Source organism: Pistacia vera, unplaced genomic scaffold, assembly GCF_008641045.1.
Source record: "Pistacia vera cultivar Batoury unplaced genomic scaffold, PisVer_v2 Contig73, whole genome shotgun sequence".
Taxonomy (NCBI): domain Eukaryota; kingdom Viridiplantae; phylum Streptophyta; class Magnoliopsida; order Sapindales; family Anacardiaceae; genus Pistacia; species Pistacia vera.
In genome coordinates, this window is record NW_022196590.1 from 318,928 (window position 1) to 338,540 (window position 19,613).

Consider the following 19,613-nt stretch of genomic DNA (forward strand, 5'->3'; position numbering starts at 1 on the left):
TCCACGTAGATCTCCTTAGTAATCCAGCCATTCAAGAATGATGATTTAACATTAAACTGGAAAATTTTCCAGTCAAACTGAGTTGCAAGTGCAAGTAACAACTTGATGGTGTCATGCCTGGCTACAGGTGCAAAAGTGTCTGAAAAATATACCCCTTGCTATTGTGCAAATCCTTTAACCACAAGTCTTGCCTTCTGTTTGTGGACTGATCCATTAAGGTTGACTTTCATCTTGAAAATCCACTTCACGTGGATCATTTTTCTATTTCCTAGTCTATCAACAAGTTTCTAGGTGTTATTCTTTTCTATCATTGAAAGCTTATTTTGCATTGCAACCTTCCACACTTCTGACCTTGCAGCTTCATTGTAATTTCGAGGTTCAAACATAGCCAAATAGCACCTTTCATACACTTCAGCTAAGGATCTAGTTCCTCTCACTGAAGGTTCTTCCTCTTCATCAGAATCTGCCTCATTAATTAGTTCCCCTGTTGGCTCTTCCTGCCGTGGACTGGTTCCTTCATCTATTCTCTTCTCTTCCCAGTTCCATACTGATGTTTCATCCACATTTACATCCCTTGCAATCACAATTTTCTTGGACTCAGGAATGTAAACTCTTTAACCTTTTGACTGGTTGTTGTATCCTATAAAGATACATACCTCAACTTTGTCATCCAACTTGGTTATCTTGTTTGCTGGAACCATGACATAGCAAATACTCCCAAATATTCTCAGGTTGCCCACTGTTGGTTTTATTCCACTCCAGGCTTTAACTGGAGTTTTGTTCTTGACTACTTTAGTTGGTAGTCTGTTTAGGAGATAAACTCCCATATTGACAGCTTTAGCCCAAAACATCTTGGGAAGCTTCTTCTCTGCCATCATACATCTTGCCATCTCCATGATGGTTCTGTTTCTCCTTTCACTAACCCCATTCTGTTGTGGGGTATAAGGAGTAGTAAACTGATGCAAAATTCCAGCCTCTTGGCAAATTGAGCTAAACTCACTTGATGTATATTATATCTCATTGTCACTTCTTATGGCTTTGATCATTGTCCCAGCTTGATACTCCATAGGAGCTTGAATTTTCTAAATACATCAACTACTTCACTTTTCTGCTTCAAGAAATACACCCAGGCCATCCGAGAGAAATCATCAATAAACAACATAAAGAATCTACTTCCATTCAGAGATTCAGTCTTCATGGGACCACACACATCGGATCAGCTACAGTTTATCACTAGCTCTCCAGGCTTGATCTGATGGAAAAGATGGCCTGCTGAGTTTGCCAAGCTGGCAGGCGGTGCAAAGGTTTTTCTTCTCTTCAATTTTAGGTAAGTATAGGACCATGTCTTTACTTCTAAGTTCTTTAAGACCTATGTAATGGAAATGGCCAACTGTTTTATGCCAAAGCTCAGATTCTTCAGACTTCCTGGTTAGTGTACAATTTTCTGATTTTTTCCACTAAACCGGGAAGCTCTTTCCCAACATCCTGACACTCATCAGCTCATTTCCCTTACTATCTAATATAACACATGATTGGTTTTGAAAGTGTAGGGAATAATCCTTTTCTAGCATTTGTACTACACTTAATAAGTTTTGAGTGATTTTGGGTACATAACAAACATTTGAAATATATATAACTTTGGTACCTAATTGTGTTAGGACAGCAATATCACCAATTCTCTAGGCCTCTACATAGTCTCCATTCCCAATTTTGACTCTAGAGTAGTAAGACTTGTCCAGCCTGATGAAATTCTGCAAATCTGCTGCCATGTGGTTGATGTCCCCATTATCTATCAACCACACTTCATTGCTGGCCTGAGCTGTGTAACAGGAAGCTGCAAACAATTGTTCAGACTCATGGCCTTGCTGTTGATCTTTTACAGCTTGAGCTTATTGTGGTGGATGAGTTCCTTTGTTCTTGCACACGTTCTCAATGTGGCCAAATTCTTTGTTCTTGCACACCTTCTCAATGTGGCCAAATTCTTTGCAGGCCCTATATTGGATTCCAGGCCCAAGCTAACACTTGTTCTCTGAGTGACTCTTTTTCTTACAGTGGGGACATGGTGGATAGCCCCTTGTTCCACTTGATTTTCCCCACTGACCACTGGTTTTTTCTTTCCCTTTCTTATCTCTAGCATACCTTCTATTATTCCTCTGCATAATCTTTCCTCTTTGAGCTTCCATCATAATACCTTCATTAGCATCCTCTTGCCTCATTAATCTTCTTTGTTCTTGAGCTTGCAATGCATGGACCAACTCAGTAAGAGTGATTTGTGACAGGTCCTTGGAATCCTCTAGAGAGGAAATCTTTGATTCAAACCTCTCGAGCAAGCTCACTAGCACCTTCTCAACAATCATCTTGTCACTCATTTCCACTCCAAGAACCTGACCTTATTAACCACACATCAGTCTATCCACATATTCTTTTACTTTCTCAACTTCCTGCATTCTCACCATCTCAAATTCCTTCCTCAAGTTCATCACTTGTATATTTCTGATTGTATCACTTCCTATAAAATCCTCTCTTAGCTTATCCCATGCTTCTTTTGCTATTTCACATGCCATTATCATTGTAAGCACAAGGTCTGTAACAGCCGAATGAATGTGAGATAAAGCCCTTGGAGCCTTTGACATTTCTTTTTCATACAACCTCATTTGATTCAAAGTGGGATTTGGACCTAGTTGAAGAGGCGGTTTCTCTTCTTCAACGTATTGCCAGAGTGTCTGCCCTCTTAGATAGGCCTTCATCCTTACAACCTAAATATGGTATTGCTCACCATTGACGAAAGGAGGTGAAAGGGAGGCTGACTGAGATGCCATAGATGCAGGTTATGTGACTTGGGACAAAGTTGTTCTTTAAGAAAGCTGGAGGGTGACGAAGGTTCAAGATCAGTTTTGTGATTTTATCTAGAGGTCTGGTGAGATGGCTCTGATACCATTTTGTTGGTTTAAATGCCAGATTATACAAAGAAAGAAAAATCCGGAGAGAACAAGCTACATTCATTGAACCATTAAGCACAACTTATACACAATATAATACTTGCAGTCCACTATTACAGCCACTATATCAAGGACCTTTTTGCATGATCAAAACTAAGCCACACAATGTGAACAAATGCATTACAATTAAGGGATATAAAGCCATATTTTTGGCTGCATCTAGCTAATTACATCACAACAAAAAATATCAATCAGCTACCCCTAAACCACTTCTTCCAACACAGCACACTGCTCTTCCTTGGCACCAAAAAAAACATCTTCAAACTACCAGCCCTTGAACATTGCATTTCCAGCAAAATATCATGACTTGATCAGTTAAAGAAGAGATTGAGTACATCAGTGGACTAGAAATCCACAAAAACATCAATAAAAAAAAATAATAATAAAAAAATAAAAACTGATGAGGGTAAAAAATTTGTACAATACATCGACTAATGTTCCCTTCCCTGTGTGAAAACAAGCAAATTATACAAAGTTCTGTCATTAGATGATAGTTGAAATGCTGATTATGGTAACCCACATCTCATTACCTTTATCCCTTTTGAAGTAGACTAACCCACATCTCATTACCTTTATCCCTTTTGAAGTAGGCTAACACTTACAGATGCTACCGGAGGGCTACTAATTTTCATCAATTTCTCATTTGTCCTGTATCAATTTGTTAACTAGGTTAACTATGGGTAACTTTATGTATGGTTTGATGAAGGAGAACAGTCAAGTAAACAGCAAAGTTCTGTCAGAACTGTCGATGCACGAACATTCTAATTTCAGGGCCCTTGTAGACATCTCTCGAGATGCCTTCCCTGGAACAAAAACATTGTGCTTCCTCCCAGAAAGGCGAACATTCTGGTTAATGTGTAAAATTAGTTTTTCAGATTACTCAGGCTTTAGCATTGCCTTTTACTACTTGTCTGAAACAGAACAATCAGGGAGTTATATTAACACCGTTGCCTATGAATTTTCTGGACCTGAATTTTATCTTAGATTTCTATGCATTCTTTGACTTTTTTCCTCATTCGGCCAAATCAATTGGTTAATCTTTATATCATGCACATTGCAGTTGGATGTTTACTTAATATTAGCTAACTTCTGGTACATGCTAAGGATAAATTTTGTAACATGATCATCTTTTGAAGATGAAGATTAAAGACTTTTATTAGGTTGTTGCATTGATGTTGGGAGTTAATGGAATCTCCTCTCCAAAGTTTCGATAGTTGATATAGCTGCAAGTCCTTTTTTTTTTTTTTTTTTTGTCAATTTTGTGCTTCTCTGGTTTAAATATGAAAGTAGCACCAATGAATAGGTCCAACTGGTTAATCAAACATGACGATGCCGGCATTTCTGTTGGATGTTTACTTATGCTAGGTTGTTGTAGGATGTTGGAGTTAATGGAATCTCTCTCCAAATTCAGGTTGGTACTTAGCTGCAAGTCCTTTTTTTTTTTTTTTTTTTTTTTTTTTTTGTTTCAATTTTTGTGCTTCTCTGGTTTAGATATGAAAGTAGCACCAAATGAATATGTCCAACTGATTGAATCAAACATGTATGACGCCTGCATTTCTGTCGGATGTACTTATGCAAGTGACTTAGTGCAGATCAGGACTAATATGAAACATTGATAATTTCTCACCAACTGTTGAAATTGAAGGCTAATTTAAAGAATTCAATCAGGTTCTCGTGTGGATCCCCAGAGTTTGAGTCTCTTTTGCCAAAGGTTCGATTGTTTATGTTGGTGCTTAGTTGAGAGTCCTTTTATTTCTTTATTTATCGAATGTTCTTGCTCGATCTCTGGTTAAATATGAAGTAAAGATGTTAATCACGTGTTAATAAGATTCCCTTAGAAAAAAGATGATGAACCACGTGCAGCCCTATATATTTGACACAGGGATGCAAACATGAAACAAGGAATGGACATACAAACAACCTGCTGGATTGATCATAGGTTTCTGTGTGATTGTGCCATACATTTGGTGGGTTTTAGAGAAAAATTGAGATACTAACTGCAGCAGGCAATAACTAGTATGTTTCACATGGCATTACAAGTATGTACCTTTACAATGAAAGAGTAATATGTTTCACGTTGTCAAAGTTAAGAAAGACCTGAAAGTGAAGTATCATGGGAGACACAGCTAAGGTCTCTTTCGTTGCCTTGTTTGCTTCTGATAATAATAGACAATTTGAATTAGCAAATTGATGAATGTTGTCAATGTCAGATAACTTAATTACCATTACTTTAACATGTAACATTCCTATTTTTGTAATGATCGGGTTTCCAGACCAACATAATTGCCAGTTGGGTCTCTTTCGTTGTGGAAACCCAGTTAGGGTCTCTTTCTATGCCTTGTTTGCTTCTTATAATAAGAGACATTTGATTAGCAAATTGATGAAAGTTTGTCAACGTGGGATAACTTATTACCATTACTTTAACATGTTAAACATTCTTTTTTTGTATGATCAGGAGTGCCGGATCACTTATTACCAGTTAGGGCTCTTTCATTGTGGGAAACACAGCTAGGGTCTCTTTCATTGCCTTGTTTGCTTCTTATAATAATAGACAATTTGAATTAGCAAATTGATGAAAGTTTGTCAACATGGGATAACTTAATTTCCATTACTTTAAAGTTAAACTTCTTTTTTTTTCTTTTTTATGATCGGGTTTGTCCGGACCAACTAGGTGCATGTCAACTAATCCTTTGAGACCTTGAAACTATCGGCCAGATAAGAACTCTATGGCTATTCTCGTTAGTAGAGACTCGAACTCATGACCTTTTGATAAAACATTTAAAAGTCTCTATCGAACAACTCGACCTCTTTGCAGCAAAGACTCTTAAGCTTTCTGTGGATTTCATTGCATTGTACATTCCTTTCTTTTCTTTTCTTACTATCCCTAATAATATCTTTTATATATATATATATATATCAAGGGCCAAGGCTAAGTTAAAATATCTTTTCAAATTTCAAGAAATTTCCAGCCCTGCATTTCGCCATATAGCTAAAGTAAATTTGACCTATTCATTTAATAATAAACATATTTAAAGTTTATTTGAAATGCAATTAATATAAACCACCAGAAACTTATAAGCCACATTTCATGAGAGTTGTTTCACCTAAATTTACTAGTGAATTTAGAACAATATTTTAATCCTTAATAAATGATTACTAAAGACTGATATACCCTTAACATAGTAATTCTTTTAGGATAAAATATTAATATGGGCTAAGCGTAGAGTCAAAATTGTCATTTCCGATAAATTACTATAAATTTTCTACATTTTGTCTATATAATCTATGCCCTTCCCCTCCTGCTTCTTCACAAACTCATCTTCGTTAAAAGAAGGCGCAGAGAGAAAGAACCAAAAGATGGTTGCAGAAGGAGATTTCACTGTGACTGTAAGCAAGAAGGGTGGTGCAGCAGTGCTACCATTGAGGATCATTGGTCCCTTCTCCACCTCGACTTGCTGCGCCACCGGTTGATGTTAGTGTGTTCTTTTGCTACATAACCAGTCACTTCAAGCAATGACTTTTGCCTCCATGGTTGCTATTCTAAAGAAGGCCCTGGCTCAAACGCTAGTGTCATCTACGCCCTCGCGGTGAGAGGTCGTACCCACCCTGTTGGTGGCCGAGCTCCTTTGCAACAACCGTGGAGTGGACTGTTGAAGCCTTTGCGAACGTCGAGTTGAGTGAACTCAACTTGTATAACCCTGACGAAAGTATTGAAGGCAAGCTCGTGCCTAAAAGAGAATGGTGCTCTCTATTCAGGTCACTTATCGTTTATCCCTCAAAGTTTTTTTGCTTCTTAATTGGATTAATGCATCAAACAACTAATAACATGGTTTTGATATCATACCGTATGAGATTTAGTAATGTTTCTTAAAATATATGTACATGATAATATATGTGACACTTTTACAAGAAATATAACAAAACCACCCATGCAGGAGAACTGACATGCGTACATTAATTAATGTTTTTTTTTTAATTTCCATCACCTCCTGCGAGATATCGATTGAAACAAGATACGAATGAATGTATTCCAAGAACCTTTTTGATATTATATTTAATCTAAATCATTTTGACACGTAATTTAGGGAGCTAAGGGAATCTGGGGACATCAGTAAGTGTTATTGTCTTAGGTAAATCAAAAGTGAGGCAGTTGATGGCAGTTAAATTTTTCTACATAGCTCAAAGATTAGAATTCCCTTAATGATCAGTGTATGTATGTAATCAATTAATATTATATAATTTGATTTACAGGCAACTGAACTCAATTGCGGCGGTCTTGTGGTGCGTGCACCTTCGACCACCGAATAGCAGACGCATACTCCATCAATATATTCTGTGTCATGGGCTGAATTAGCTCAGTCCAAACCAATTTCTTTGCTACCATCTTTTCGTCGATCCTGCTAAATCCTAGACGGCTTGGATGCGTTGACCCGTCTTAGGTGACTGTACTGCCATTCTCACCACCTCCAACTCCTAAAGAACTGTTGAAGCTACTCATGATCATCTCATAAGTCGCATATATTATGTTACAAAAGACCAACTCAAGGAGCTTCAATCACTCGCTAGCCCAAAGGAGGCAGAGACAAACTCGAGTCTTTCATCATTTTTATGGAAAATGGTCCATGTGTGCGCTACAGAAAATTATAAGCATCAAAAATGGGATTGTGTGATGGAAGAATTAGGTTAGGCCAAGGAGATAGTTACAATCAAGACTAATGGGCATACTTTGGAAATGTATATCAATCCCTTTGGCGGACAAAAAATCATTCAACTTATGGAAAAACCATTATCCTCCGTGGCAAATCAAGTTCATGCTTTTTTGGAAAACGCAGTGACACAAGATCATTTCCTGGGACTGATTGATTGGGTTGAGGCACATAGACCCCAACCACTGTAGCTAAGATATACATAACGGAAGTGACAATGGACCGGCTTTTGTGGCGTCATCAGGCAGAGATTTCCAGTTTCAAAAGTGGATTTCGGGTGGGGCAAACCAGCATTCGGGTCTATTCATTTCCCATGGGGTGGTGATTCGGGGTATGTGATGCCGATGCCGAGTCCATTAGGGAACGGTGACTGGTGGTGTTTTAACCTATTGAAGAAGCAAATAGAGATGTTGAGAAGAAGCATCTGATGTGTTTAGTGTAAAATACATTCATATTCCAATATTCATATAAAGTGATAATCACATCAATTTCAATATCAACCTCCATGGAATATAGGCGAAAGTAATGACAAACCTCCAGCCATAGCAATTGTTCTTTGATCTTCTTGCTCCTTATAAATTACAGTCTTCCACTGACTGCAATTTTTGTGATGGTTTATGGGAAAAATCAAAATAAAAATTGCGTCCAATGGGGACCTGTAGTCTCCTTTATATGCAGTTGTCTTTCCATCAAAGACAACTTTCAAGGGAAAGACACAACTTTTACATTAAAATCCACATCAGTCCACATCAGCATAAAAGTGTAGGACCTTCATGAAATACATTAAAAGTGTAGGACCATATTAAAAAGTCTAACATCTCCCCCTTGGTCCAAACTCTAAAAATCCAGAACACAAGAGATGTATAGTGCGGTATGTTCAATAAAAAGAGAAAAGTACATGAATCTAGCGGTAAGTCCCTTTGAAACAGTATATTCCATGTATTCAATGCAATTTTTCTCTTTCAAATAAACGCTTAAATGTGGAATTCACTTATGAACAAACCTCAAATGTTTATTCCATTCCTCTAAAATGTTTTTTTGCCCAACCAAAATGTATACAACTAAAGAGAAAACAAACTAAATTACAAGTTTCAGACAATGAAAGTATTACCTCTCATAGTGACAAAGCGACCATAGTCCATTTGAACATGATCCTTGAATGTCTTTGGTGGCATGCCTTTCGTTAGGGATCACAATCATCTGCTCAGTATGTATGTGTTCAATGAGCCCTTCTTTGGCTTTAATGTGCCCCTTATTGCTAAGTACTATTAATGTCGATGTGTTTACTTCGACTTCCACTCTTATTATCTTAACAAAGAACACAACACTAAATTATCACAATATAACTTTATTGGCCTAGAGTAGACTCACAGCTCCAAGCCCGAAATGAAACTTCTCAACCAAATACCCTGTGTAATGGCCTCAAAACAGGAAACAAACCAGCTTCCATGGTAGAAGGGGCAACTAAAGATTGTTTGGCATTTCTCCAGATTATAGCACCTCCGCAAGCTAAAAACATATCCGGATGTTGATTTGCAAGAATCAACGCAGCCAGTAAAGTCTGAGTCTGAATCCGACTACTTCTAAATGTCGGACCGTCTATAAGTACATGAAACCTTAGTTCCTTGAAGATACCTCATGACTTTCTTTGCAGCTCTCCAATATCCAAACCTGGATTACTTTGATATCTTCCTAACATGCCAACTACAAAGCAATGTCAGGTTAGTACAAACTTGAGCATACATTTGGCTTCCAACAGCTGAACATAAGGAATAGGTTCATTTGTTCCTTTTCAATCTCAAGTGTAGGACATTGGTTCAGATTGAACCTGTCACCCTAACAATGGGTGCAACACTGGGTGAACAATCTTTCATCCTAAATCCTCAAGGATTTTATTAATATAGGCTTCCTGAGATAGTCCTAAAACATGTTGAGACCTATCCCTATGAATCTTAATGCCAATGACATAAGACGCCTCACCCATATCCTTCATACTAAATGTTGAGAGAGAATTGTTTCACCTCATGCAGCAAACCAAATCATTGGTTGCAAGAAGATTATCATCTACATATAACACAGAGAATGATTTTACCCCACGACCTTGTGGTATATACACTGATCCTGACATTCTCTAACAAACCAAATGAGAGATAACAGTGTGAAATCTTAAATACCACTATCGGGAGGCTTGTTTAAGTCCATAAATGGACTTCTTAAGCTTGCAAAACAAATGCTCACCATCACTTGAAATGAACCCATCGCTATTTCATATAAACCTCTCCTCCAAATCTCCATTGAGAAAAGTTGTTTTAACATCCATTTGATGTAAATCTAAATTGAAATGGTAACTAATGCCATTTGATACGATGAATCCTTTTTAGAAACTGGAGAAAATGTTTCTTATAATCTATTCCTTCCTTTTGCGTGAACCCCTTGGCAACAAGTCTAGCCTTGTATCTCTCAATGTTGCCTAATGAATCCTTTTTGGTTTTAAATACCCATTTACAACCAATAGGTTCTTCCAGTAGGCAAGTACCAAGGTCCCAAACTTTATTATCCGCCATAATCATCTCGTCAATCATGGCTTATACCACATTCAGATTACTGATGTTCATAACTTGTAAAAACGTGTCTGGATCATCCATACCATGTCACAGTCAGACTCTTGCATATACACTTCATAACAGTAGGAATTGCTGATTTCTTTGTTCTAGTAGATCCCTAAGTTGTTATAGTAGTCTCTTGGACTATTGCACAACTGGTTATTCCACTTGTATTGAGGTTGTTCAAAATGACTTCTAAAACAATCGCATCAGTATGTGGATTTTGATTGAGTGGTTCCTCATTATTCACCCTGTTTGGATGAACAACCAATCTTTTACTTGATGTAGGAGCATTGTCTGAAACATCAATTTTCTCAGAAACTGAGTCTGTGATTGATCACTCCCACTGACCACATCATTTTCAAGAAATTTGCATTTCTTGATTCAACAATTCTATTGGAATGGTTAGGACAATAAACTTATATCCCTTGGATTTTTCTGCATATCCAATAAAATATGCACTAATAGTCCTAGGATCTAACTTCCGTTCTTGTATTATAAACTCTAACCTCACTGAGCAACCCCAGATGCGTAATGACTTAAACTTGGTTTCCAACCTTTCCATAATTCGAATGGCGTTTTGGGAACTGCCTTAGTTGGAACTCGGTTTAATATATACGCTGCAGTTTGAGAGCTTCAATCCACAAAGAATGAGGAAGTTTGGAGTTCTCACAGCATACTCCGTACCAATCCATAATGTTCTATTTCTCCATTCTGCTACACCATTCTGAGATGGTGTGCCAGGCAATGGACTGGCCACAATACCTTGCTCTTGAAGAAATTAGCAAGTGGACCAGTGCTTGTCCTTACAGTGTATCTACCATATATTCACACCTCTATCAGATCTCATGATCTTAATTTGTTTTCCACATTGTTTCTCTACTTCTACTTTATATATTTTGAAAGCAACCAACGCTTCATCCTTGTGATAAAGCATAAGAGATAATATATCGTGAGTAAATCACAAAGGTGATGAAATATTTCTGACCACTAGAGCTCATGTCAGGGCAACAATATCTGTGTGTATGATTTCTAAAAGTTCGAAACTCTTCCTGGCAACCTTCTTGGATTTGTTAGTCTGCTTTCCCTTAATGCAGTCTACACAAGTATCAAAGTCAGTAAAGTCAAGTTTCAAGACCTCCGCATTTACCAACCTTTATTCCTACGATGGAGATGTGTCCTAATCTCCTATGCCACAAAAAAGAAGATTTTTCATACATAATTACACTTCATACCAGTGTTAGCATGTGAGTATAAACTATAAGAACATTATCACTAAATGAATTTAACAAACCATCAACCAAAGTACCATTTCCAACATAGATGAGTTGTTATTAAATTAAAAGAACCACCATAAAAGTTGAAAGAGTATCCACATGGTACAAGTTTAGAAACTGAATTAATTCCTAGAAAAACTAGAATATAAAGGTTCGTTCCAAATCTAGAACATAATTAGTACTTAATAAGTCTAAAAGTTCCTATAGCTCACACCACGTGAAGGCATCCTGTTTCCTGAATAGATGCTGCATTCACTTCCTATGGCTTCCTTTGACCAGAAAAACCCTTTATGGTATTAGAAACATGATTGTAGAACCAGAATCAATCCACCAATCTTGTGAAACAAAATCTATTGATTCATAACACACAGAGATGAGAGGTTACCTTTCTGTCAAGCCAGGCCTTCCTCTTAGGACATCCTTCTTCTATGTCCCGTCTTTTTACAGAAGAACACTTGATATTGTCCTTATTACCTTTGCTCAACCCATGCAGCTGCCTTTTCCCTTCCACTCTTATTCTTGTTGAAGTGTACTTGACATTTCCTGTCACTGTATTTGCAGTTTCATTCACTTCCTGAAGCAGTCTCTCCTCCTCCTGAACACACATGGTCAAAAGCTCATTGATTGACCATTTATCCTTCTGTGTGTTATAAGATATCTTGAAAGGAGTATAATGAGACGAGAGAGAGTTCAAGACATAATGCACCAGGAAGTCATCATTAATCACCATCTGAAGGGATTTCAACTAAGCAGCTATGTCCCTCATTTTCACAATATGCTCACGGACTCCTTTAATACCAGTCAATTTCATGGATGTCAATCTACTCATTAGGATGGTGCCTAATGCCTTACCTGATGTTTCAAACTGTGCATGAATTGCATCCATCAGATCCTTGATATTTTCACACTCCGGTATCGACCCACAGATACTAGTCGTAATGTGAGATTTGATAAATATCATGCTTAAATGGTTGGATCGCTCCCACCGTTCATACAAAGCAATCTCAGCTTGAGAGCTAGTATCTGTAGGTGTAGGTGGCTCTTCCTTATGAAGAGTATAGTCAAGATGTATGCACCCTAAATGAAGGAGGACAGCATCTCTCCAGGATTTGTAGTTATCACCATTTAAATTAGGAACCTTATCCTCAACCATCATCAAAGTTTGATCAACTGTAGGTAATTCAATAGACATGCTTACTAAATAAATTATGAGGCACAAACCATCAATAACAATTATAAGTTTACCAATGTAAAACAAATAATAAATCATAAATGAATCGACATATCATAAAATCTCCCTGTGGGTAAAGACATTACATATTATGATTCATTATCCTTTAATGATGAAACTAGAAATTATTAATATTTCATAATACCTGTGGGCTAATTAAGAAATAAGAATAATTTCTATTTCATCCCTAATTAATCATAAAAATATAACATTCCCTGTGGGTAAAATGATTATATTAATATGATTAACTACAAAACGATGTTATTAACCTTAATATGATCATAACTAATATTTCTTAATGCATATATTATCATAATTTAGATGTTGCGGCTACTCTAAATTAATCAAATATATACGATCATAAAACATCAAATAATGTATAACATGAATTATATAATATAACACAAATCAATACAAGCATAATACATTATTTATGCATAACAAACTAATATATAACATAAAAAAACCATCATACAAGCTGTCACCGACTTCCACGCGCCACCGTGACTAAAGGACGCGCCCCTACGTGCCGCCAGAAGGCAGCACACACTCTCACGCGCCTCCACGGTCCTTTCACGCGCCTGCACGCGCCCAAACACACACCCTCATGCGCCTGACACAAGCACAAACTCTTCACGCGCCTGCACGCACCGAGTCTTGACCAAGGTCGGGTTGTCCAGTTTGACCAGGTCGGTTGACCCGGTTTGTCCCGTTGGACCGGTTTGTTGACAGGTTTGACCCGTTGACCGGTCTGGACTGTTGACCGGGTCGGGTTGACCTGACGGGTTTTGGGTTGGGTTGATCGGGTTGTTTGACCCGTTTTGACTTTTGACTTTGACTGGGTCAATTTGACCCGTTTATCCTATTGGGTCGGTTCTTCTTGACCCGTTTTTCTGCAACTTTTACCCAATTTTTTTTAGATTTTCAACAGCCCGTTTCCGGCCATTTTTTCGGCGTTTTCAATGGGAAACTTGAATGTGGACATATAACCTATATCAGTGACATCTCAAATGACAATTTCGTCCTAAATCGATGCCATAAATGGCTTCCGAAAACACCCAAACAATAATTTCTAACCAAAACTTTAAACTAGTATAACTTTGCATCTAGAACTCCGTTTTTGACAAATAATATACCGTTGGAAAGCTTTTTCAACAAGGATTCCAATGACATCAAAATCGAAAACAGATTCTATTTATAATAAAAGTTATGCTTGATTTACAGTACGGGTTTTAATGGAAAAAATCCCAATTTTATGCAATATTTTTCATATTTGCAACAAACAACTTCATGCTAGGCAGAGATTCAAATAAGGCTCTGATACCAAATGTAAAATACATTCATATTCCAATATTCATATAAAAGTGATAATACAATCAATTTCAATATAAAACCTCCATGGAATATATGCGGAAGTAAATGACAAACCTCCAGCCATAGCAATTGTTCTTTGATCTTCTTGCTCCTTTATAAATTACAGGATCTTCCACTGACTGCAATTTTTGGGTGATGGTTTATGAGAAAAATCAAAATAAAAATTGCGTCCAATGGGGACCTATAAAATCTCCTTTATATGCAGTTGTCTTTCCATCAAAGACAACTGCTCAAGGGAAGAGACACAACTTTTACATTAAAATCCACATCAGTCCACATCATCATAAAAGTGTAGGACCTTAATGAAATTATATTAAAAGTGTAGGACCATAATGTAAAAAGTCTAACATTTAGGCCTCTGACTTCTGATTATCTTTACCTGATGAAATGAGTTTAATGACGAGTCGACAGTAGGTACAGTAAAATCACATGAATTAATGGGGCCTGGCTCTTAGTATCGGACAATTATGGTTGTCATTTTGCGTTATTGTCACCTACTGTGTAATATCTTGCATATATATCTAGGATAGGTTGGATTGGCTCCACCAATAATTTTATTATTAAATAAACAAGTACTATTTATAATTATTTGATGAAACTAGTGTTTTGCTTGCAGAAGTGGAGGATAGTTTTAAACTCATATACTAAATTCTTGACTATCAAAGGTGGAGAAGTCTACTAAAGTTGTTAGTTTTGACTGACTTATGGAAACTTATACACAATCATCTCCTCACTTGAAGAAAAAGAGAAAAATATTCTCCCTGGTTTGATTATTTTTCTGAAAATAAAAACTGAAAAGGAAAAGATAATAACTAAAAACCTTAAATATTGGAAATTTGAGAACATATTGAAAAAAAATTATTATTATATCATCTTAATCGGCCAGAATCTTAAAGAACCTTCAAGAAAACTAAACCACAATTTGGATTGTTCTGCAGATTGAAGTTTAGTTTTAACATTTTTGGCTCTGTTTGTTTTGTTATTTTGGATAGGATTTTGAGAATAATATTGGGTAATTGAATAGGGTGAGTGTTACGAGGTAAAATTTAAAAATTAACAAAAAAACCCCTAAATTTGCTAATTTAACTAAACACCCCAATATATAAAAATTTTATAAAATGACAAAATTACCCCCACCCACTAGACCTGGCAAAACGGGCGGGTGAGACGGGTATGGTCCGGGACTAAATGGGTACGGATTTTAAACGGGTCCAATACTTTAGGCCCGTACCTTACCCTATACGGGTACGGGTAGACCCGCAGGTGCCCGCTTTTCTGGTGAAGTTCCTCTTGACGCTTCTTCTCAAAGTACTCAAGGTGACTTTAGAACCCTGCCGACGAATCTCAACTGCTAATCTTTGTTCTTTGTTCTTCCTTCTTCTCTGCAATCTCATGCGCCAAATCCCACCCCTCCATCCTCTGTACCACCAATTTCACCTCGTACTTCTTCGTCACAACTCACAAGAGGCGGCCATGGTTGCCACCTCATCATCTTTATCACCATTCTTCAAACCAAACCCAAACCCAAAAGCAAATACCCAAAAAAGAACAACCTCAAAATCTTCAAATCCTTAGAAAAACAAAAAGAAAAGAAAACTTGTTTCCAAAATTACACAATGTTTTTCATTCTTCCCATAACTCAACCACACGAAACAAACCCAAAAAAGAAAATTCTTAAAAGCTCCGAAATCTTGAGAAACACGAAGAGAAAACAATTTGAAGAAATGGAAATGTGCTGCTCTACAACCTATCTTGATGAACCAGAAGTGAGAAGGGCTGGGTGAATTCAAGTTTTTTTTACGCCATCAATTGGATCTATTATACCAGTAGCCCCTTAGTCGCAAAGAAGAAGAGTGGGTTGTTGAAAAACACTTTGGGAAGAAAAATTAGTGGGTTAGGGAAGGGGAATGAAGGGAGATTGTGAATGATTTTGATAGGAAAGGCACGGACTACGAAATGAAAAAAGAGAAGAGAAGTTAAGTTTGGCAAACAAAAGGTGTTTTAGGCGTCTGCTCACATCACATGCTATGAAAGAGAAAGTCAAAGAATGCTAGGGTTTTTTTCTTTAAATTGAAAACGGGTACCTGCGGGCACCCACGGGTGTACCCGGTCTACCCGTTTACAAAACAGGCAGGGCCAAGTACGGGTCTTAAAAAACGAGTTTAATAATACAGACCCGAACCCTATATAATTTACCTAGGTATGGGGTCGACCCACGGGTCCCAACCTGTTTTGCCAAGTCTACCACCCACCCCCAGCCACCACTACTGGAATCTGGCCGGAAAACGGCGTTACAACGCAGACCGGTCGGATCTGACAGGTAGGGTGTCGATATGGCCTTTTCCAGCCATATCGGAAAGGGCCAGATCTACGGCCAGATTTGGCAGTCGATGGCCGTAAAAGTCAAGATCTAACCGTCAGCGATGACCAAATTTAGCCGGAAAAGGCCAGATCGGTGAATTACCAGCTAGTTTCGATCGTTTGTAGGCCGTTGTGACAGATTCCAACTACCACCGACTGTGGTTGCTGGAATCTAGTAATTATCGGTGGGTGGGGGTATTTTTGTTAATTTTTAAACTTGTTTTTTTGGGGTATTTAATGAAAGTAATAAACTTAAGGAGTCTAAAAGTAATTAAAAAATATACTAATATTTCCTAAATAATTAAACAAACAAAAATTTTGGGAATAGGATTGGGAATATGGATAGGAATATTAAACCAAATGCACCCTTTATGTTCTAGGTGTGCTTTATATATCAACAACGTATATTTGTTGTAACGAGGTGAAAGCTGACTAGGTGGAGCCTTGGAGAAAATACAGTGAAATAGTGTTAGCGGAAATTCCGTTTAGTTACTATAGGAGTTTAGTGTTACTCCACCTCTAATGTTAGTTTTCTTATAAGAAACGATAAAACCATATTTTAATGTTGGTTTGAATGCCAGATTATACAAAGAAAGAAAATTCCGAAGAGAACAAGCTACATTCATTGAACCATTAAGCACAACTTATACACAATATAATACTTGTAGTCCACTGTTACAACCACTATATCAGGGACCTTTTTACATGATTAAAACTAAGCCACACAATGTGAACAAATGCATTACAATTAAGGGACATAAAGCCATATTTCTGGCTACATCTACCTAATTACATCACAGCAAAAAATATCAACCAACTGCCCCTAAACCACTTCTTCCAGCATAGCACACTGCTCTTCCTTGGCGCCAAAAAAAAATCTTCAAACTATCGGCCCTTGAACATTGCATTTCGAGCAAAATATCATGACTTCATCACTCCTCCTTGATATTTTTGTTAGAATAGGTGCCCTAGAGCGAATCAATTATTTTAAAATTGACTCTGTGATAAATGTTTATTTATCAATAAAAGACATATTCTACTATATCACGTAAATCATATTATATGTATTCATATATGTCTTTAGGATGGTAGAACCATGACGAGGGTATCAAGTGTTTCAAATCTTGATAGTGAGAACCCTATGATCACATATGGTGGCCATTCTAGAAACGTCCATAGCCCTAGTATTATTTTGACCAAAGATACAGATAATACGGTAAGGCTATCATAGTGTTGAACGACCCTGTCGAAAGGCGGTGACTGATCTCACTTGTCAAGGTTGTTTGCAGACAACCTAGTGCAACGCATGGGTGTTTGCTAGAGGCAAGTTCACTAGACAGACCCACCAGAGGATTCCATATGGATGATAACCCTAGTGTCTATGGAATAAATCCTCTAACGGATGGTGGTGTATGTGATCCTTAGACTTGAGATCACCAGAGCGCCTTTTGTACCAATTGGTGTAGTTTAACACTAGCCCAACGTAGTTCTATTCAGAGCTATCAATACGGTAGTGATTAGCTACATTGAGAAGTGTATCGAGACTATGGTGGATCAACAAAGGATTCATCACTCCTGGGCATGGGAGAAGTTATCTCACTAGGTAATTTAGTAAATGTCAATGACACTAAATCTATGGCCACAATGGGATTGAGTTGATGCTCAATCCAATTTAATATTCTTGTCATTGGTCCGATAACTGAATACAAATATGTTGAGGATATCTGAGGTTGACACTATTTCTGTACCTCAGTCTCGATGAGATAACAGTTGATAAAAAGATTTGATTGCATTGTAACCAAACCGTTAACAAGTTGCGATTTCGTTGAATCCGAATCTATCAGGTGGCCATGATGTCTTGGTAAGGGCCAATCTTGGTCTGTGCGTAGTGAGATGATTAATTGGTGTTAATCGCGATACTACTCACTGCCGATATGATAAGGAGCCTACGGGTCACACACTTAGAAGGTAATTTAAGAATCAATTTGGGAGAAGGGTATTTTCATCTTTCAAGACGAAAGGGTATTTTGGTAATCTCACAATGCAATTAAATTTGCTGAGGTTGTTGCCTATATTTAATTTTAATATTAAAATTAGATTAGTGAGATTATATTTAAATATATCTATGTATATATTTAAATGAATTATTATTATTAATTGAATGTTAATATATTATTATATATTATATATCTATGTATATATTTAAATGAATTATTATTATTAATTGAATGTTAATATATTATTATATATNGTTGGGAGTTAATGGAATCTCCTCTCCAAAGTTTCGATAGTTGATATAGCTGCAAGTCCTTTTTTTTTTTTTTTTTTTTCAATTTTTGTGCTTCTCTGGTTTAAATATGAAAGTAGCACCAAATGAATAGGTCCAACTGGTTGAATCAAACATGTACGATGCCTGCATTTCTGTTGGATGTTTACTTATGCTAGGTTGTTGTAGGGATGTTGGGAGTTAATGGAATCTCCTCTCCAAAGATTCAGTAGTTGGTACTTAGCTGCAAGTCCTTTTTTTTTTTTTTTTTTTTTTTTTTCAATTTTTGTGCTTCTCTGGTTTAGATATGAAAGTAGCACCAAATGAATATGTCCAACTGATTGAATCAAACATGTATGACGCCTGCATTTCTGTCGGATGTTTACTTATGCAAGTGAACTTATGTCAAGTCAAGGACTAATATGAAACATTGATAATTTCTCACCAACTGTTGAAATTGAAGGCTAATTTAAAGAATTCAATCAGGTTCTCGTGTGGATCCCCAAGAGTTTGAGTCTCTTTTGCCAAAGGTTCGATTGTTTATGTTGGTGCTTAGTTGAGAGTCCTTTTATTTCTTTATTTATCGAATGATTCTTGCTCGATCTCTGGTTAAAATATGAAGTAAAAAGATGTTAATCACGTGTATAATAAGATTCCCTTAGAAAAAAGATGATGAACCACGTGCAGCCCTATATATATTGACACAGGGATGCAAACATGAAGCAAGGAATGGACATATAAACAACCTGCCGGATTGATCATAGGTTTCTGTGTGATTGTGCCATACATTTGGTGG

At 37.1% G+C, this 19,613-nt stretch overlaps 1 protein-coding gene and 1 pseudogene across 1 annotated transcript; one reads left to right on the forward strand and one right to left on the reverse strand.

Moving 5' to 3' along the window:
- Positions 1 to 1,679: 1,679 nt before the first annotated feature.
- LOC116115035 lies at positions 1,680 to 2,747 on the reverse strand. Its single transcript, XM_031401176.1, has 3 exons — positions 2,430 to 2,747; positions 2,051 to 2,384; positions 1,680 to 1,834 (listed from the first exon to the last, which is right to left on the reverse strand). Exons 1-3 carry the CDS (start codon positions 2,745 to 2,747, stop codon positions 1,680 to 1,682), a joined length of 807 nt encoding a protein of 268 aa, XP_031257036.1.
- A 3,609-nt stretch (positions 2,748 to 6,356) lies between these two features.
- LOC116115036 lies at positions 6,357 to 8,133 on the forward strand (annotated as a pseudogene).
- The last annotated feature ends 11,480 nt before the right edge of the window (positions 8,134 to 19,613 follow it).